The sequence below is a fragment of the Podarcis vaucheri genome (assembly GCF_965113315.1).
Source record: "Podarcis vaucheri genome assembly, chromosome: 1".
NCBI lineage: Eukaryota > Metazoa > Chordata > Lepidosauria > Squamata > Lacertidae > Podarcis > Podarcis vaucheri.
Genome location: NC_138759.1, coordinates 114,067,843 through 114,089,975, shown reverse-complemented (window position 1 = coordinate 114,089,975; position 22,133 = coordinate 114,067,843). Strand labels below are relative to the sequence as shown.

Below are 22,133 nucleotides of genomic sequence, written 5' to 3'. Positions count from 1 at the left end.
AACGACACGTGCCTCCCTGCCACACCCATGACTGGGATGACTGCCACCTCGAACGTAGAACAAAGGGGGGGGGTGCGCCGTGTGCGTATTTCACCAAAATATTAATTTTCTGCTTCTGTCACACCATCCTTCAAAACTTTGGTGGCTATTGGATTCCATTAACCTTGTCAAAGATAGGATAGCAGCAGCTCCAGCAGCAGGCGACGCATCCCTTGTGAGGCTGAATCAGCTGCCCCTGCGAGCCCTGCCGCCTGAAGCAGCCGCCTCATCTAACAGCCTCTGAGGAGAAGCACTCCGAACCTTTCCCCCCTCCCCTCTACCCGGCGAAACCGAACCCTCAACGGAAACCTAAGCCCCGCCCCCGTGACGCAATCGCACGCCGCGGGAGGATTCTCTGGCGGGTGGGGCTTAACTAAGCTCCGCCCTTTGCCTTATCCTGTCAGGGTTTCGCAATGCACTGCGGGAGCGAGGCGATGAGCGTCGAGAGCGGCGGCGGGCCGGGGAGGGAAAGGCTCTTGCGCGCGTGCGCGCTCTCCCTCGTCACGTTCGGCTTTTCCTCGTCTCTTCCCGTTCCCATAATGCTCTGCCGCTTCCGTCACTGACGGCTTGTCGCAAACGCGAAGCCCTCGTTCTGCCGGTGGTGGATTCCATCAGTCTCCCCTCACAGCTTGCCCGCCGCCACCACCACCCCCAGCCGAGCCCCCCTCCCCTCCGCTTGGCGGTTAAGCAAAGGCGTGGGGGCCGCTTTTGCTCCTGGGCCTCGGCGGCGTCTTCTTCCCTTCCCCCCCCACCCGTTCTCTTCCCTCCTCTTCCTCCTCCCCCCCCTTTCCGAAATGCCCCCCAAAAAACAGGCACCGGCAGCATCGGGGGCGGGTAACAAAAAGGCAGATCAGAAAAAGAAGGAGAAGATCATCGAGGTGAGACAATTTAGGCCCAATTATCGGGGGGGGGGTCAAGCTCTGTTTTGGGGCTGTACCACTAAGGACTGTAGGGAAAGCTTTTTAACAGCGTGGCCTCCCAACCTACCCAATGTGTACCCTGCATGTAGAAAGCTAACATTTTAGGAAGGGGGGAAGTTTCAGCTCATGTCATTTCTCCCAGACATGTTCTGAGGTGGTGGGTGTTTTCGTCTAGAGAACCAATAAACCAGGAGGGGCCCCCCCCCCAATTTGTGTTCTGATTTTGTGCGATCCAGACAAAGAGGTAGGCAACTTTTAGCAGGGTAGTGAAGATGACACCTCTCTGTAATTACCTGCTTCGCTTCCCTTGGCTGGACTTGGCACCCAGTACAGGTTTCGAAGGCTACACTGATTCTGGTCCTGAGCCGAGTCCAAGATCCTCAGGTGGCGTCATAAATTAGTATTGCCATTCCTGTTTATGTGCTCTCCGCTCCTGTTTAATTATTACAAGGCTTTAAAGCAGGGCTGGGGAACATGTGGCCTTCCAGATGTTGATGTATTCTCACTCCTGTCATCCCTAACCTTTGGCCAGATTGGCTTGGGCTGATGGGAATTGGGAGTCCCCACAGAATCAGGAAGGCCCACAGCTTAGCCACCTGTTTTAAAGAAGCTATAGGTACTGGATATCTCTCCAACTTTGGAGTAATGCACAGGACTATATGCCTCATATTTTTCTATCAGTACTATTTTTAGGGGGTATATTTCAGTATTATTTTGAAAGTGGCATGGTAATAAATAAAAAGGCTGAGCCCAGGCATTTGTTTCCAATGCCTGAACTTAACTTCCTTCCATAGGTAAAGGTACCCTGACCATTAGGTCCAGTCATGGCCGACTCTGGGGTTGCAGCGCTCATCTCGCTTTATTGGCCGAGGGAGCCAGCATGACTAAGCCGCTTCTAGTGAACCATAGCAGCGCACGGAAAGTGTCCATGCACTTCCTTCTATAGTCAGGTCATTTATTCATCTAGTCTGGTATTGTTTACATTGGTTGGCAGCTGCACTTTTAATGAGGCCTTTCCTAGCCCTACATATTTGCCAGGGATTGAACTTGGACCCTTTCTCATGCAAGTCATACAAAACATGTACTCTGTACACTGAACTATGGTGGTAAAATTCCTACACATCATTATTATGGGAAAGGCTTCCAAATTCCTGATCAGAGGGTCATGTTTTCAGGTGGATAAGCCCTCCAGCATCTCTTCAAAAAAGTAAAGTACTGAAAGATACAAAACAATTTGTAATGGTGGGATTAAGAGAGTTGTGTGCATTTCGGAGTAAAACCCACACAACTTAGTCTGGTTTATTACTGAGTGATCATGTTTAAACTAATCTGAGTCATTGAACACCCTCTTGGGTTTCTACTTCTGAGTGAACATGCATTGGTATGGAATTGTAATGCTAATAACCAAATGGTGTTCCCCTTGGTAGGATTCTAAAACAGATAATATTGGAGTGAGACTGCTGGATGGATTTTGAACCAAAACAAAAATATCATATGCTCCTTGATATTATTAATATAATAATATGATAAAATAAGACGCTGTTCTTTAGACTTTAAGCCCAACATTCAAATAATTTAACCAGTATACGTGACATACCATATTAAGTTATGACAGTTTGAGAAGTGAAAGGTGAATTGATATGTTACGTTGCCTAAATATGATCCACATGATGTACATCTTTTAAAACTTTTAGATGAAAAGTGTTGGTTCTTTTAACACTGGAGCAATTTCAGTTGCAAAAAAACTTTTTTTAAAATGAATATGTATTCCTGTTTATTAGTTCTGTATTAGTGAACAGAGATGAATTCAAAGAGAAAATGCCATATATGTTATATGGGGCAAAATTAATGTAGAAAATTTTGAAATTATAAATGTACTGCTATTACAGTAGCAATTGGGACCATGTTACACAATATTGTGCCCAAATCAGTTGTATACTGTTGTCAGTAATGTCTTCTGCATGCAGAATATTTTGCTTCCATTTTAATTGGTCATCTAAACATGGTTATTGTAATTCTAAATTGTAGTTTGTTCTAATCCACGACCTCAGAAACCTTTAAGTTCTTTTAAAAAGAATTATCACAGTCCTGTAGTTACTAAAAAATTCTTGATAACTGGGTAGGCTCACCCTCTATGTGCATGGCTCTATTGAATCATCAGATTTTATCACTGAAGAGAATATTAGATACACATCGCAAGACAGATGCATATGATTTAAACTGAGCTGTAAAGAGCCTTCATAGGAGATTTATACTAGAATTGGTGTTTTTTGTCACTAGATAGCAGTTAAAATGTATTTATTTTCTAACAGAGTTAAAAGTAAAAAGGTTTTATTTAGAGTTTTAAGTGTTTGCCTAAACAGATGTGAACTAAAAGTGAATGAGTGTTAAACTACATTTTCTACACATTGAAAAATCATGCTAGCTAATAACATTCCTACAAACCTTTGAAATTAGGACAAAACCTTTGGCTTAAAGAATAAGAAAGGAGCGAAACAGCAAAAGTTTATCAAGGCTGTGACCCATCAAGTTAAGTTCGGTCAGCAAAACCCACGGCAGGTAAGTAAATGTTTACTTGACTTCACTGTTCTCTCTTTGCACTTGTTATAATGTGATTGTTTTTTCTATTATGTTGCATCATAGGAGTGTGGAGCTGTCAGAAGATGGGACAATTAAGTTAGGTCCTTCTTTGTTGGATAAATTTGTGTTAAGGGGCAGCCGTTATGTTTATGGATGTATAGTCATACCTCGGGTTGAATGCGCTTCAGGTTGAGCGCGTTCGAGTTGCGCTCCGCGGCAACCCGGAAGTAACGGAGTGTGTTACTTCTGGGTTTCGCCGCTTGTGCATGTGCAGACGCTCAAAATGACGTCACGCACATGCGCAAAAGTGGCGAAAAGCGACGCTCACGTGCGCAGACATTCCGTCGCTAGCTATATTTGCTTCTGGATGCGAACGGGGCTCCGGAACAGATCCCGTTTGTATCCAGAGGTACCACTGTATTGTGAGATTAGGCCATACTCACAGCAGAGAAAGAGGTGATGGGCTATAGATAGCCCTTGGGCTACATGGAACAGTTCAAAATACATTAATGTGTCTTTTAAAAAATTTTATTGTATTTATTTATATCTCGTCTTTTTCCCAGACTGGGACTCAATATGGTTTACAGATGAAATAGAAAAAACGGGGGGGAAAGAAAGAATAATAATTGAAAAGTAATTAATTACTTGTACAATATATAATATCTGTATGAATATAGATAATAACAACAATAAAATGCCAAAATATGGTTAGTTAAAAAGGTAAGAAAATGCTTTCAAACTCCTCACAGCTGCACCAGAGAGGAGAAGGAAACACACAAGCCCAGGTTATGCACAGGCTCGTTCCGCTTATAATGTCTGGAAAAAGGCCATTATGAATTATGTTTTATGGATATTGTATCATGCACTTTGTCTTAAGAGTTGTGGTATGCACTTACACACTCCCGCTGGTCTTGTAAATACCTGTTCTGTGTGTTGTTTTAGGCTGGTCAAGCAGAAGGTGACAAGAAACTAAAGAAAGATGATAAGAAGAAAGAATTACAGGAGCTGAATGAGCTTTTCAAACCTGTGGTTGCTGCACAGAAAATCAGTAAAGGCAAGCTTTCTTTGGATGACTTCCATTTTCCTGCCTCAGTGCATCTCAGATTTATGTATTACTTGATCTGGAAAGTTACTAAATAATCAGCATATCTTGCAGGTGCCGATCCAAAATCAGTAGTCTGTGCTTTCTTCAAGCAAGGGCAATGCACAAAAGGGGACAAGTGCAAATTTTCTCATGACTTGACCTTGGAGAGAAAGTGTGAAAAGAGGAGTGTTTACATTGATGCCAGAGATGAAGATCTTGAAAAGGGTAGGTTACTTCTTGAAAATTGCAGACAAATTGTTTTTCTGTTGTAGTTATTAGAACAAATCATGTCTTTGAGGAAGTAGATATAAATGCAAGTCTAAATAGGTGGTTCTTCTTTTCATTGGATTTTCATACATACTTATGTAAAGGACAAATTACCTGCATTTCTACAGATTTACTGTAGTCTGTGGTTTCAATTTTTATAAGCATTTAAACCAGGGTTAAAATTGGTTACAATGAAGAAATGGAGCTCTTTGATCTGGGATGGTGACTCTCCAGCCCATGAGCCAATCTTGTCGTGCCAGGGGGTCCATCTTGGGATATATTTTTTTCCCTTTGCAAAACTATACTGGTTTTGGAAGTCTCAACAGTTGGGAGTTCAAAGTGCAGCATCAGCTGGCATAGTGATGTCATAGCAGCTGCATTCATCTGTCACATATGGCCCACCAGGATGTGAGGAGAGTGATCTGGCCCAGTGGCCAGAAAATGTTCCCTGCCCCTGTCCTAGATAATGGTATCTCTTGGCACTGTCTCGTGCTTTTACTCTGGGAGAATGAATGTAAAATAAGAGAGCTGCAGATTGATCAGTGGCTATATTTACAAACATAGCACTTAGGAAAAGACTCCTGTGAACATGCTTCAGCATAATTCAGATGCAATTCTAAGTTATGGTTTGGTGTTACATGAACAAACGTGTGCAGACTTTGGACTCATGCACCCAACCCCTTCCTCTGGCGTGGCTAAGAGGAGCAGTTTGGAAGTTTTTCTTTTTTTTCCCACTTCACAAGAGTTTGGACTTACTAGTTAGTTGGTTTTGATACCTGAACCTGGTTTTCTAAGGTAATTATTTTGATCTTTCCTTGAATTCATTAATTCCTCTTGTTACTTCATCCAAATATTTCGCTATTTGTCTTCATCTTAGCCCTGCCTCCCTTTGCACTTTTAATTCCTTCTGGCTTACATCTTTTTAATATGCCACTTGCAGTATAAACACAAAGGTAGAATTCAAATATTTATATAGGAGAGCTTTGCTGGTGGTGTTGAACAAGCTTAGTCCTTCCCTTGTATAATGAAATGTTTTGCTGCTATATGTAGACACAATGGATAACTGGGATGAAAAGAAACTGGAGGAGGTAGTGAACAAGAAGCATGGTGAAGCTGAAAAGAAGAAACCCAAAACCCAAATAGTATGTCTGTCTTGTTTTGTATTGGAATACCTAGTTTAAATCTTCTATATTACATACCTCATTTTTAGCAGAAAAAAAGTTTATAAAATGACAGGATATTCTTATTGTGTGACTTGTGCCTGAAAATAAGCTGTGATGCAAATAAGCTGAATTGTTAAAAAAATACTATGTCAACAGCTTGAACTTTTAAGGACAAAATAGCTCAGGGACCACGTGGTGACATTATATGATAATGCCAAGGTACGATAAACAATACTAAATAGAATGAGAAGTAGCTCAGAGATGTAATTACTTTATGTAGTTATTAGTACAACATAGCTAAAATCCAGTCCATAATAATTACAAGTACTCTTGTTTTGAAACTATACTATTTACTAGTGTTGATCAAAACCTTATGTGTGATAATTACAGTGGTGCCCCGCAAGACGAATGCCTCGCAAGACGAAAAACTCGCTAGACGAAAGAGTTTTCCATTTTTTGAGTCGTTACACAAGACGAATTTCCCTATGGGCTTGCTTCGCAAGACGAAACGTATTGCGAGTTCTTGCGAGTTTGTTTCCTTTTTCTTAAAGCCGCTAAGCTGTTAATAGCCGCTAAGCCGCTAATAGCCGTGCTTCGCAAGACGAAGAGACTCGCGGAACGGATTAATTTCGTCTTGCAAGGCACCACTGTAGTTGCTTCAGCAAATGGAGTCTGGAAGTCTAGTTTTATAACCCATTACTATTAAATTTGAGTATTGGGGGCTGGGGGGCTTGTGTTATGTTGTAAATAAAATTCCAATTTAAAAAATTGAGTTATAAGGTGTAATTGCTGTTCACTGTATAGTACAATGACATATAGATGGCAATTCTGTGGTGTCACAAAATTATTTCATAGACTGTAATCTCAAACTTGATTTTATTTAAAAGTAGATATTCACCGTAACCTGCAAATCAAAGAACAATGATTGAAACATGATACTACTTTCCTAGGTAAAAATGGTTGCCTGGAGGTCTTATTCTTCCAAATCAATATACATGTATACTTTTTTGACTAAAGGTAACCATTAAACCAGAGAGCTAGCTCAGATGTACACAAGTTGTTGCATACACTCATTGAGGATTTTACCCTTTGTTGAGATAATGGCCTTCCTATGTCATTTTCACCAACGAGTGGTAAGGAATGCTGCTCTATACATTCTAAGCCCAGCTGGATGTATAGACTCCTTAGTGGGGGGTTTCCTGCATTTGCTGCCAAAGTCAAGAGAACTTAACATTTCTTCATATTGTGCCAGATTCTGCTATGTAACCACTGCATTCAGTCATGATTGATTTATACATGTCATACATTTAGGGGTTCTGGAAGAAATTCAGTGTCACGCTAAGGTAATAGTTCCATCAGGGCAAGCATTTCAATTTGCCAGACAGAATGATCCCCCTCTTCTTCCCTTACATGCTGTTGCGGGGGTTATCTCAGTCCCAATTTGGGGGGATGCAGTAGGGAGGAGGAATGTTTGTGCCCCACTGCAGAAGCTGAAGTTGTTATACAAAATTTCCACTTATAGGACTCATTGATTGAATCTCGCTCACTGCATCTGATAACTTTAAAAATAGGTACAATTGCTGAGTGAATATAGATTTAATTGTCATACTATGATAAGTTCATCCACTGTGTAGTGCAGCGTTTCCCAAACTTGGGTCTCCAGCCATTTCTGGTCTACAGCTCCCATCATCCCAAGCTAGCAGGACCAGTGGTTTGGCATAGACACGTGGTTTGGTGACCAGAGCCTAAGATTCATTCTGCCTATTGTGTCTATAAAATGAAGACCATGTGTGATAATAAATGTTCCATGCAGGTCTGCAAGTATTTCCTCGATGCTATTGAAAACAATAAATATGGATGGTTTTGGGTCTGTCCTGGTGGAGGAGACAACTGTATGTACCGCCATGCGCTCCCTCCTGGCTTCGTACTCAAGAAGGACAAGAAGAAAGAAGAAAAGGAAGAAGAAATTTCTTTAGAAGATCTAATAGAAAAAGAGGTAACATTGTAGTCATTTTCTCTATAAAAATACAGGAGTTTGTTACTTTGATGTTATGAGGTTATTTTAGCAATGAGGAGTCTTTAGTTAACTGGATTTTTGTATACCTGAGCCTTAATATGGACACTTTAATTTTTTTTTAAGGCTTATTTCAGTAAAATTTAGCAATTTCTATCTATAATTGGAGTAGATTTATTGGATTACAGCAGATTTTTTTGTAATACTCTAGTTAGGTTAAAAAAAAAAACAATTTCTGCAACATCAGGAATGAGTACTGATTTCCTGTCTCCAAGGGACAGCTATGTTTACTTTTTAAAAAATGCATTCATATATTCAAACTGAATACAGTGTAGCACTTCATGTTAAATATCTGATTACTAATGAATGTGGCTTGCCATGTACTTGGAAAATGTTTACTCAGAGAAGAACATTTATGGGTATTAGTGCATCATCTTTTTGACATTAGGTAATTCTTTATTCTGGCTGTATTTCATGTTTACTAGTTCCTTGTAGGCTCAGAGGAAACTATGAGAACAATAATGGAGATTTGCTGAGCTTCATAGAACAAAAGCTTCTGCAGAAGGACTGTATTTAATTGCTTTAAGGCTTTTTCTTAATGTACTGGAGAGAAAAAATGAATCTTCTAAAAGCGTGCTCAGTTAATAATGTTTTCTCTTACAGCGTGCAGCCTTAGGAGCAAATGTTACTAAAATTACTTTAGAGTCTTTTCTGGCATGGAAGAAAAGGAAAAGACAAGAAAAAATTAATAAGGCTGAGCAAGATATGGAAAGAAGGAAAGCAGACTTTAAGGCTGGCAAAGCACTGGTGGTAAGTTCTGTGTAGCCTGATCTATAACATTAAAGTCATGTAATGTCACACAGGCAAACATTTTTCAGTGAAGCGAAATGTTCCGAACTCTCAAATGTGTATTACTGTTTCATATTGTGCTCTTTCTCTCTGACTAGATCAGTGGGCGTGAAGTGTTTGAGTTCCGGCCAGAGCTGGTTGATGCAGATGATGAAGAAGCAGATGATACCCGTTATATTCAAGGAACAGGTGAAGATGAGGTAAAGGAGATCCAAGAGTATTGTATGCAATCTCAAGACAACCAAAGAATAACCTTATTTCCATGGTTGAGGAACTTACATAATGAACTGTAGCATTATTAGGGACCACTATGTACCAGGTGCCTTTTGATCACAGCACGATCTGCTGTGGGTCAGTTGCACTGAATGCAGTGGGACTTAAAGCCTACACTGATTCTGCTGTAAGTAAAATTAAAATAACTTTCCCCCCCTTTCAGGTTGATGAGCAGGTGGATGTAAATGATGTGGACTTGAACCTGTATGTTCCAAAAGCCGTAGATGAGACTGGAATTACAGTAGCAAGTCTGGAACGATTTAGCACATACACTTCGGCTGAAAAAGATGGTAAGATTTGTGTGTTCTGTGTTCTGAAGATCTGCAGTAGTATTTAAATTTTGATAGGTTATGGATATATTCAGGATTTTAATTGATATATTCAGGATTGTAGTCAATGAAGCTGTCCTATTTTTGCAAGAACCTGCCCTTGCACATCGGAACTGCCTTTCCATTCCTCCCACACACTCCCTTTGATCCCTTCTAGGGGTTCCCCCAACTCACCAGAGCAGATTTGGGGGCAGAGGGAATTCCATTGTTAAAGTGGAAGTCCTTGGCACAAATGTAATTCCATTATTGGATTCAACCTTTAATGCATGGGTGTAGGCAGGGGAGACAGCTCCCCCCCCTAAATCGAGTAAATCAATAAAAAATACTTATTTAACTGAGGTTTTGCCCTCTCCAGCATAAATCCTGGCTATGCCCATGCTTTAATGTTTCGTGCCACAGTGTGTGATTCCTCCTATGTTTTTAATTTATCCTTGCAGTTTATATATGGAATAGATTGCAAAACATTAACTTGGGTAGGTGGTTATCTCTTTTAAAAAGTTACTTATGTATCTTTCCTGTACACGGACATGTATAATGATATATAACATTGTATCCATTATGACCCATCCAGCTCTCTATATAGTGGAATATGGATTGTGTAATAATAATAATAACAACAATAATGGTGATGATGATGATGATGATATTTTTTTAAAAAAATCTATACACTTCCCATCTGGCTGGTATCCATTACCAGCATGAAAATTAAATTTCATCTTTGTAACGATAATGTCACTCATTTCCCCATTCCCCTCCTGTCCATTTCTCATTCTTTCTGAAATCTTCAGGATAGAGACTATGGGAAAATGCATTGGCATATTTAATATCCATTTTCTAGCTCTTGCTGTGGTTTTCTTTGGAACACATTATTTCTGAAGCTGCTAAAATTGTATAGTCACTATACACATATTAAAAAGAGAACATTACTGGCCTACAAGTTTGGAATCTAAAAGACATGAGAAAAAGGGGTGGGGATGATAGGGAGTGGAAAACAAGCAGGCGTCAACTATTATTATTATTATTTATTATTAATATTTATTCCCCAGCCACTCTGGGCGGCTCCGAACAGAATTAAAAACACAATAAAACATCAAACATTAAAAACTTTCCTAAACCGGGCTGCCTTCAGATGTCTTCTAAAAGTCAGATAGTTGTTTATTTCCTTGACATCTGATGGGAGGGTGTTCCACAGGGTGGGCGCCACTACCGAGAAGGCCCTCTGCCTGGTCACATAGTTCTTAAAATGACAAGCTTGAATGGAAACTGTTCAGAAAGAGGAGAAGCTAAATTACCAACTGATCTTTAAACCGGGTCTATGGAGAGAGGCCTGATATTCCTTTGCTCTCTGCCACCATTAGGAAAAAGCAAAACACAAAAAAAATCACAGAACAAATATAAGGGTGGTTTGCTCACTCTGAGAAGTATCTAACAAAGTAGTTCGATTAGCACACAAACTTCCAGCTATGCAATGGAACTTCTCTTTCCTCTCCCTTCCCCTTCCCCACAGACTCCCGAAATCTGTTTTGGGGTTTCCCCCACTCCTTGAGCACATTTAGGGAGGGCACAAATGTTTGATTGCACAAATGGAATTCCTAGCGCTAATAGAATTCCTTCATTGGAATCCAATATATATTTTTCAGATACATCAGCCTCACTTTCTAGAGTTGTGTAGCCAATTTTCTTAGCCTGCTTAACATCAGCAGGAAAAATAGGTTGCTGTGTTTAAATGGTACATAGTACAAATTCTTTTCACTTTCAGATAACAAGTTGAGTGAAGCTTCTGGAGGTGGACTGGAGAATGGAGAACAAAGTGATTTGGAAGCTGACAGCGACATGGAGGGCACCCAGGAAAATGGAGTAATTGATGCAGTCCCAGTCGATGAAAATCTTTTTACTGGCGAGGATTTGGAAGAACTAGAAGAAGAACTAAACACACTTGATTTAGAGGAATGAACAAGCAGCACATGAATTTAAATCTACTTGACGTTAATACTTTCTCCATTTTTATGTGGAGTACTCTTGGTTCCTCACATGATTCTGGGAAAAAAAACATTAAACAGAAATATCTTTCCCCCCAATTTTTTCCTGATTCAGTCTTAACCAGCTTAATAAACTTCCCAGATAGTACACTGAGAAAGAACTCTCTTAATGTACAATGACGTAATGAAATCCCCGCCAAAAGTAGGAAGTCGATCACAACTTTTCCAGGATGTGTGAAGGGGTGTGTTGCTACCAAGTCCAGGAAGAGGTCAAGAATTCCTTCAGTAGAACTGCATTTGAAATAAGTATTTTGAGTGATTAAGTTTGTGCTACAATACTGTAAGTCGAAGTGATAACAGGTTGAAATGGCTGTGTTCTTAAAAGTGCTGGAATTGCTTTTGATTATTTGACCAAACAGATACCTAAGGTAGAGATTCATAAAATCACACAAGTATGGTCCCTGCTTCTAAATTTTAAAGTTAATCCACCAAGGTGTAAATAAAGATTATCTGGTTAAAAAAACAAACCATGTTGGTTCTACATTAGTGTATATGCATGTTTTGCAAATATGCAGTAGACCTAAACAAAAGCACTTCTGCAAGTATGATTAATTGCAGTTTAAAGTGTAATTTATAGATTGCCTCTGTGTGTGAAAAGGCTGCTTCTTCTGCCTGCTGAAAAATCCCAGTATATGCAAAATGTACTTGCCATGACTTCATCATTCTTTCTGGTTTTCAGGCATATCCATTTGTATGTAGTGTAAATTTTGTGAGATTTGGGAATTAGTAGTACTGGAATTCTGCTTTCAGAAATCAAAGCAGGAGATTCCTGCATTCTTTGGACTACAGAGCCAAATGGATTTAAATTTAGCTGTAATGTTGAAAAGACAAATACCATATCACAGTGGTATTTAAAAAAAATGTGTTAGCCCAGGTAGTTCAACATTAAATACAGCAACTCGCTTTGTATTTTTTGTAGCAAAGTTTAGAAGTCTTTCTGGCAGAGTAGCTTGCAAACCAGTGATGTGGAGAGAGCTTTCAGACAAATGTTACATTTCATGTGGCACAGACCTTTGGCTTAGAATGTGAATATAGCCTCGTTCATTTCAAAAGTGTTTTTAGCCCCATATTTTAGTACGAATGGGATATGTTGCTATATGACCCAAGTACTAAAATCTAGAAATTCTAGATAGATTTTTTTTTTTTAAAATGGAAAATTACTTGGAAGGGATATTGTGAACACTGGAAACTGAAAATGCCGTGACTAATCTGTACAACTGGTGAGAGGTAAAGCTTCATCCAGTACTGGGGGGTGGGAGTTAAAACATAATGCTAAATAAGATAATGCTGAAGATTGATTTGTAGAACTGAATGTTAATGGACTAGCTATCAAAGTTCATAGAACCTTCCCAGCCTGTGGCTGGATTAAAATAGAAAAACTTGGATCAGCCTATACCTAAGTGGGATCTGTAGGGTTGCTTATATATTTTATGTGTACTTTATTTTTCACCGTCTCCTTCATTGCTCACTTTTTTTCATGCAGACCTCTTATTGAGTTGAGATTCATTTGAATCACAATGTCTTGCTTATCTGCCTTAATTTTTCCAGAACCAAGTAGAGTTGTGGGCTTCCGTTTGTCATACATCCTGCTTTTTATTTTTTAAAAAGCACTTGAATTATTATTTTTTTAGCACTGCAGTATGCTTGTTTTCAAGGAAAATGAAGAGTAAATGTTGTTGAGCATCTTGATGTTATTCTCTTTTTCAAAAGTTTGGAAAACTTTCCTCTCTAAAATGTAGACTGAAGATTAAACAGCAGACCCAGCCATTTTCAGTTGTGGCTAATGTGATCTGCTTATTTTTGAAGTAGCATTACTATGCCAAACAAACCTTAATAAGACACATTCTTTGATTCCTCTATCCTGAAAGTGGGTTAGCCTTTTGAATTGTAGTGGATGATTGTGTTTATACTTGTGCTATTATTTTCCAAAAGACATTGAATAACTTTGTATTCAAGTTCAGTTATAGTGAAGGAAAAGACAAGATCATTTTGAAATTGAATCCTCTGTTTAATTGCAGTGTGCAGTGAACCACATGGAGAAAACGCATCTAGATCATATAACATGGGAATTCTTGTAAATCAGTGGCTCTGCAGCTCTTAATTTTCTCATGTACCGTGTGTTATGAAATGTTCTCTTCCAGAACTATAACATGTTTCCTGACTAAATATTAATTTCAGCCATATTCCTGCATTTGGCAGTGTTTTGTAAAATTATAAATAGCCTTGGTTGAAAGATGACTCCCCCCAAATTTCTTACTAAGTAATATGGTACAAGACATATTAAACTGGGGGAAGTCTCACAAAATTTTAGAGTAGTTGAAATTTCTACACGTAGTTTAGCAAAATAGTGGCTTTCAAATTTTCATAGTTTGCTAGATTTTGTGTTCCCCCTACTTCAACTGAGGCTGAGGTGTTCCCACTGTTTCTCTGCAGTTGTAAACTTGATTGCCACCAATGATATTTTCATTAAGGGATCCTTGAGAAGCTTCCCAGGTACTCCAGGATTCCCTGAAATATAGTTAGGAAACCACTGTAATAGTCATCTTTTCATATGCGTCCAAAACTGTAGGGATGGGGGATCCCAAACTTAATCTAGTCAGGTGGTATGGTGTGGAATATCTTTCTAGTCATGTTATAGTCATGACTTTGCTTTGTGGCCCTTATTTTTGTGTTTGGTTATTTTTTAGAGATTAATGAATTTTTAACCTTGCCTAGAAATGTTTTGTCCCAAGTGGATAATTGGGAGCTCTAGTTTGAACAGTTCCCAAATTGTGGGATGGGACCCAGGTTTGAAATGAACGAAGAGTGGGTGTAAAGACCCTTAGACACATATCTTACCCACCACCCAAAGTCCTGGATAGTCTGCAGTGGACACAGCTGTGCTTAAACGATTTTTGTAGGCCTGGGGAGAGGAAACTCCAGCTGTTCCCATTATCATTGACCAAGCAGCCTGAGGCTGCTGGGAGTTGGAATCTGGGGGAATCACAGGTTCCTCACCCTTAGATACTCATGGAGGAGATGATTGACACTTGGGGAGTGGGGGGCAGAAGGTGTAAACTTGGAAAGGGGGCTGAGCTGGAAAAGTTTGAAAATTCTGCCTTCCTTTGTTACAAAGGGGTGAGAGAACCTTACAGATGTTGGTCATCTGTATAAGATCTGTAAAGGAACAGCACTTTGCCTACATTTTTCACTAGAAAAGGTGAGTGAAATATCCTCTATTTTTGTACATAGTGTGTGATGTAGGAATCATCATTTACATCCTGCCTAGCTTATTTACTCTTGAATATGTGTATGTATATTGGGTGGAGCGGTCCATCAGTGATCACGATTGGGGAGGCAGCTACTAAAACAATTCCTATCCTTCAGCACTGAAATCAGTGCATACTTTTGCCTGGGAAGTAAACATGCTTACATGGGTTTAAAAATTGGAAATTGTGATTTTGTAGTCCTCTGTCAATGGAGTTACGGCAAGGTCAATGCAGTGTATGAGGAGATTTCCTGTATGGTCTTGCACGCTCACATACTCGTCATAAGGGAGATGCAAGAAGATTGTTCACTAGTGAGGGTACTACTCAAATACCGAGCACAACTTTAAACACTTGGTGTCCTAGAATAAGTATTGCCTAGCTACTGTGCAGATCTAGTACATCAGCAAATGGATGCCTTTTGTGACGAGAGAACCAGCTGTTACCTTTATTTAAAACCCTGTTTAAGTGCTCCCATAAGGTGTTTTTCCAGTTAACTGATGGGCATTGCTGGCAGGTGGTGATGTATATTAAATTAGTTGACATGGAAATCAGTGAGCCTACAAAACTGCCATTTCACCATCTTCTCAAATTTTCACAGCCCTCTAGTGGCTATGGTGGCTCATTTACCAGAAGTAATGTATTTAACTCTGGAAGTATATACTCAATTCTGACCGAACTAGGCTTTCTTGGTATATTTTGCAACCTACAATAAATTAGGCCAAAGATATTTGGGAAACAAGTTACCCACCCCATGTACCGTATTGGCCCAAATATAAGCTGCACCCGAATATAAGCCACACCTTTAAAAAAAAAATGGGGGGGGGAGAGAGAGACAATACCTGAATATAAGCTGCTCCCTTAAAATTCTGCAGGCACTCACACCCATTCCTTTTTAGTGTATGTCTGTTTCAGCTGCGATATCGTAAAAGCCAATTTTTGTAAGGCCGCGAATTTAAGCCGCACTTTAACTTTTCAGGGTCAGAATTTGGTAAAAAAAAAAGTGAGGCTTATATTCAGGCCAATACGGTATACACTGCATATGCAGAGCCAAGATATGTGCAGGAACACCTTCACCTTATAAGCAGCACACACAGTTCCCAGTTAGAGATGCATCAAAGCTGCAATTCTGTTGTTGGTCTCACTTTAATAACCACCTCACTAGGTTTGCATACCCTGTTCTGTTATAAATGCTTTCTTTAGTTTAATTGCCTGCTGGTCATTGTGCTGGCGTCCAAGAAATGAGCTGTTTCCTGTGTTTGTTGCTTCTGCTGTTAATGCTGTGAACCATTAATGAAATGCAGGAGAGAGTGATGTTGAATGCTCATAGACTTGTAGATTTCCTCCTCTGCTCTCAGTCATGTTATGTTATTATCAGAGTGGAAAGTACCCACAGCACCAATCAGATGCTTCTTTCCCATCTCTGCCCCTTAAAGGGAAACTAACCCTGTGAGCCTATACACTGGTACCTCAGGTTACATACGCTTCAGGTTACAGACTCCGCTAACCCAGAAAAAATACCTCAGGTTAAGAACTTCAAGATGAGAACAGAAATCGTGCTCCGGTGGCACGGCAGCAGCAGGAGGCCCCATTAGCTAAAGTGGTGCTTCAGGTTAAGAACGGACCTCCAGAACGAATTAAGTACGTAACCGGAGGTACCACTGTATAGTTTTACCAAAGAGGAGTTTGAAGCTTTATGTACACATGAGGAGATTTAAGTCTAGATCCTTATGCATTTGTTTTACCCCATGCAGTCAAATGTGCTAGCAGTTTTATTGTTGCACCACCCTTTTCAGGCTCTACCATATTATCAACTATTAAATTGTAACCTGCCCCAGGACTCCTATGATGAAGAGCGAGTAAGCAGTCTTATAAATAAATAACTTTTGTCTGAGCATAATCCAATGCGCCTTTGAATTGTAGGTTGTATGCTTTCTTGAAGTGACACACATGCACATGGCTACCAGCCCCTTTTAGAAGGGACCACTTTTGTGGGTTCATCCCATAGTGCAGGGATGGCATACCTCAGGAGCAGAAACTGAATGCTCCTCTTGTCTGGCCTTTGGAGATCTCAGTCTACACTCTCCCCAGCCCTCCTTCATAACTTCCTTGAGTGTTTTTGTCTGTCTGGAATGTGTCATCGTTGTCTGATCATGCCTCTTGCTCAGAGGTGGCCTGTCTTGTTTCACCACCAGAGGCAAAAATGGAAAGGGCCACCACACCACCACCACTTCCATTGTTCACCGGAGCACTCCTCCTTGCCAAACTTGGCAAGAGTGAGGGGGCGTTCTGCAAAGCCCCTTGACACTCATCTCTGTCCCAGAGGCAGGGAAGACAAGCGGAAACGCCTTGCACCAGAACAACCCCCTCTCACTGACTTTGGCAAGAGGGGGACATTCCGCCACCGGTGGCAGAAGCAGTGGGGCTTCACCCTGCCTCATCATTGAGCCGGCTCTGCTCTCGCTTGGCTGGATAGAAAGGTGTGGGTGTAGAAACAAGCACAGAAATCATGGGTCATGCATGGCTTTTCTTATCTAGTGACCATTGTAGAGCAACCAACCAAACTCAGTAGAAACATTTGAGTTAAAAAAGAAAGAAAAGCTCAAAGCCATTGACAACTTGCCCGGTTGTTGTTATCACAAAAGTGCTGTAACTGGCTGTAGATAACATGGGTTTAGTCTTGCGGTGAGTGAACAAGTACTCCTTGAGGTAGGCATGTATATCCTAGTGTGGCATTACGGTTCTGGAACTGCAAATGTGGAAACAAAGCTAATCCCACTTAAGATGCTGTTTCTATCCTTTAATCTGTTCAAAATTACGATGCTAAACTGCAAGAAAACAGCAGCATTGACTGGTGACAAAATTTTAGAAAACAGAATTACTGGTTAGAGTCAAATGAGTAAAGGCAGATGTAATCCAGAAATGGAAAACAAAAAGCTTTGCCATCTGCATACCAGACTGGTTCAGCCACCAGTTATGTCTCTTCTCCCATGTTAAAGGAAGCATGCCTTGCCTTTAACAAATCAATGTGTGTTTTAAAGCATCTCATGTACATTTCAACTTTGATAACCCTGACCTTTATTTTTTAAATAGGCAAAACTAATTGCCAAAGGCCCGCTGCTATAATGCAATTCGTATCCTCTTAAAAAATAAAGATGCTAGACAATTTCCTCCAGCATCAATTGTATTTTAAAGGCTGATTGGCGCATGGATTCTCTGCTAAGCCGCTAATAGCCGCTAATCCGCTAAGCTGCTAATAGGGTTGCTTCGCAAGACGAAAAAAACGCTAGACGAAGAGACTCGCGGAACGGATTATTTTTGTCTTGTGAGGCACCACTGTAGTTCTACTCCAGGCGTCAGCAACCTGCAGCTCCGGAGCCGCATGTGGCTCTTTTACACCTTTGCCGCGGCTCCCGGGCGGATACTAGCGAGGGGAGGAGGCGCATTGTGTGCCCCGACACTCCCCACTGTTTTAAATATTGCAATGGTTTTCCGGCTCCCAGTTGTTTTTTCTTCGGTCCAAGTGGCTCTTTTTGTCTTAAAGGTTGCAGACCCCTGTTCTAGTCTAAAGCAGCCGAATGTTGTTTTGTATGAACCCTATGTCTGTATGAAATTACCTACATCTGGACAGCAAAGAAATCAATGCATGTACATAACTGTATGTATGTTCCAGAGTGTGCAAGCTGGAAAGAAGGTAAGTATACATGCCATTTCCATGGGTACTGATAGGTGGGAACTTCAAGCTCCACTTGCTTGGGCATGGATTTTCCGTTCTAGTGCAGCTTACCATGCTACAAATGGGTCATTTGATGTCATAAGGGTGTCAGGTGATTGGCCCACCTGTAAAAAGTGCCCATCAAAGGTGGGGAAAACCAGACCAGGTCCAGTTCACCACCCCTCTTCTAGGCAGAGACCTTGGTCCTAGTCTCATCCTTGAACTGTAGAGTGTAATGTATGAACTGATACAAAGTCTTAGCTTTGTCCATTTGTGGCCCATGACAGATCAATGATGATTGAATAAGCAAGTGCCGTGTCTTGCAAACTAACTAGTATTTTTACTGTATCCCATATCTACATCCTGTCCAACCTGAAAGCTCAAGAGGGAAAGGGAAAATGACTGTGAAACGGGATACACCAGCCCTTGCGATTAAGTTCACATACATTTTCACCACTTGAGCATAAAGAGAAAGAAAATGTTAAACCTTCCATGTTTGCCTTTTTGTATTGTTTACCACAGATGCCAGGTAAGTGGTTGTTTATAAGCATGGGATAAGTATTATATGGTGATACAGTGGTACCTCAGGTTACATACGCTTCAGGTTACAGACGCCGCTAACCCAGAAATAGTACCTCGGGTTAAGAACTTTGCTTCAGGATGAGAACGGAAATCGTGCTCCAGCGGCGCGGCAGCAGCGGGAAGCCCCATTAGCTTCAGGTTAAGAACAGTTTCAGGTTAAGAACGGACCTCTGGAACAAATTAAGTACTTAACCCAAGGTACCACTGTAATAGGAAAAGTTTAAGAAAGGGGCTGTAGCTCAGTGGCAATGTCGGATTACCTGATAGGCAGAGTAGACACGAGCCTACGGGGCCCACAACATAGGATCAAAATATTGATTTGATCTAGAAAGAAAATTACAAGAACATATTAGGAGATTAGGAGCCTCCACAGCGTTTAATCTGGCACTGTACAGTGGTAGGGCACCTGCTACCTTTTAGGACTGGGAATATCCTGTCTGAAACCCAGTCAACGTTAACAATACTGGACCAGTGGTCTAGAATCATAGAATCATAGAATCATAGAGTTGGAAGAGACCACAAGGGCCATCGAGTCCAACCCCCTGCCAAGCAGGAAACACCATCAGAGCACTCCTGACATATGGTTGTCAAGCCTCTGCTTAAAGACCTCCAAAGTAGGAGGTCTAACTTGATATGAGAAAGTTCCTCCAATATGCCACTGTGAATCCTCTCCCACTATATTCCCTCGCACTTTAAATAAAAGAGAGGAAAGAAATATATGCGTTTTTGCTGTCTTTAAGATGTAATCAATGGTGTGTGCATGAATGTAATAGGCTGTGCTATGCATTTGGGGGGTGTTCTTAATTCTGGCTTGCTAGAATTACTTAACCCAAGGTACCACTGTAATAGGAAAAGTTTAAGAAAGGGGCTGTAGCTCAGTGGCAATGTCGGATTACCTGATAGGCAGAGTAGACACGAGCCTACGGGGCCCACAACATAGGATCAAAATATTGATCGGAAAAAGGGATAAATGTGGGAACAGTTAACATGGCTCTCAGTTGCCATGTATTCACTAACTTCAATTCACTAACCAAGAAACAGGCCGCAAAACATTTCTCACTCATTAAAATTATGCGTTTTGATTTGGATCTCCTCTCTGCTTCTCACATTCATCACATTTCAAGATAATCCAGAAGCAGGAAAGAATATATCCCACGTTCTAATAAATAACTTGTGAAATATACAAGGTTACTAGAAGCAGGCCGTTTTCTGTCGGCGACCGAGAACTTTGTACAGCAAAAAGAACTTGGACATCCGCAAATATTTTTACTCTTGGAATGGATGCTGGCTGTTCATGTATCATTCCGTTGCTATTTTTATACACATATAGGAAAATGCCTAAATGTTTCTTAATGCATTTTTAGACATCTGCAGAATAGTTCCTCAGGGGGGAAATGTTTGTTAAGGGGCAGGTCTTCTGAGCATCATTGTTCCATTTTAGAAGATGGTGGGTTTCCATGTGAGTCTGACTGTGCCTGGCCCTAGTTGGTGGCAAAGTTCTGGTGAGTCATTTATTCATTAGAACGAAGAGGAAGGAGGAAGGGCGAGACACCATTGATTCTTATCAATATAGAGATTGAGCAGAAACTGAAATGAGCTTTCAGCTCAAGCAACTAACCCTTTAGGTCTGCTTCTTGAACTATATATTGCTTTTCCATAGACCAACCTGATGTCCTACAGTTTTTAGACTACAGCTCCTGTAATCACCCACCATTGGTTATGCTGATGGGAGCTGTAGCCCAAGACATCAGGGCTGGCATAGACCATTAACACTTTGGCAGCCAGGCAGTTCTATTTACCTTCCATGTGTGGCAACTATAAATATTTGGGGAGGGAGGGCTGTCAAAAAATCAACATGTGTTGAAATCGATAAACAACTACCTGACATTCAGGAGACATCTTAAGGCTGCCCTGTTCAGGGAAGTTTTTAACGTGTGATATTTTATTGTATTTCTGGTTTTTATGGAAGCCGCCCAGAGTGGCTGGGGAGGCCCAGCCAGATGGGCGGGGTATAAATAATAAATTATTATTATTATTATTATTATTGTTGTTGTTGTTGTTGTTGTTGTTGTTGTTGTAGGAGACCCTTGAGCTTATAGTCTAAGCTGCTCTTCCAGTCAGCTTTGCTGAGTGCCCATCTCTCCCACTACCATTCACTGTCTCCCCAGGTTGGTAGAGGTGGCAGGCCCTCCCCAAATCTCAGTAGAGCACATTCCCACACAAGCCATCAGAATCATTTCAGTGCTGGGGGATTCTGGAACGAGTCACTCCATTCCCACCACCAATGAGAGAATATGCTTTGCCATGGCCCCCAGAGGCACCTGCCACCACTGCTAAGTCCCACATCCTTTCCTTGCCCTCTCTAGGTCTGGAGAACAGGGTGGCAGCAAGTCCAGGATCAAGGTGTGAGTAGGTCCCCGTTTGCTTCCTTGTTGCTTGCAAGTATTCAAAAGGGGGCCCCTGGTTTTATAAGGGCTTGTGGCTTCACTCGTTACAACTGTCATAAATGAATAACTACGAAGAATGAGCTGCATCAGTTTGGGCATCAATTAGGAAACCCCCTAAAACCCTTTGGCCTCTGCTTTTAATCCATGAGCTCAATTGTGCCTTCATGCCCGTGCCATCTATGAATCAGACTGCTGGCCTCAAAGAAACCCTGAGTTACCAGAAACCATGCCGTCTCCAGAGTAAACACTGCCAGGGCTTTGGCTTTCATTTTAATCACCCTCCCATAGAGGCTGCTTAATCAGATTAATGCTGAAGCCTCGCTTTTGCTGAGTTCCGGGCCTGCCCACTCAACCACCTACCACTCAGGGTCTTTTCCTTTCCTTTAGCAATCTGAAGGGGAGAAATGCTTTCGGTGGATTTGCTCAGAGAAGCTGACTGAACCCACCACAAGCCAGTGTTCAAGTATCGGGAGCCTGAACTGTCTTTTAGCACTGCAAAAGCACCTCTGGTTTTCTAATAAGTTTTCCCTTATTTAACGAATTTATTGCAAGCTGCTTTTTGAGAACATGCTGCACAAAAGCAGCTT

The 22,133-nt window shown here is 41.0% G+C and overlaps 1 protein-coding gene across 1 annotated transcript; it reads left to right on the top strand.

Moving 5' to 3' along the window:
- Window positions 1–487: 487 nt before the first annotated feature.
- ZC3H15 (zinc finger CCCH-type containing 15) lies at window positions 488–12,024 on the top strand. The gene is made up of 10 exons (XM_082201117.1): window positions 488–917; window positions 3,417–3,518; window positions 4,482–4,593; window positions 4,696–4,848; window positions 5,941–6,032; window positions 7,867–8,049; window positions 8,731–8,877; window positions 9,015–9,116; window positions 9,353–9,479; window positions 11,278–12,024. The coding sequence occupies exons 1-10, from the start codon at window positions 834–836 to the stop codon at window positions 11,469–11,471; spliced, it is 1,296 nt and encodes a 431-aa protein (XP_082057243.1). The 5' UTR covers window positions 488–833; the 3' UTR covers window positions 11,472–12,024.
- Window positions 12,025–22,133: the final 10,109 nt, after the last annotated feature.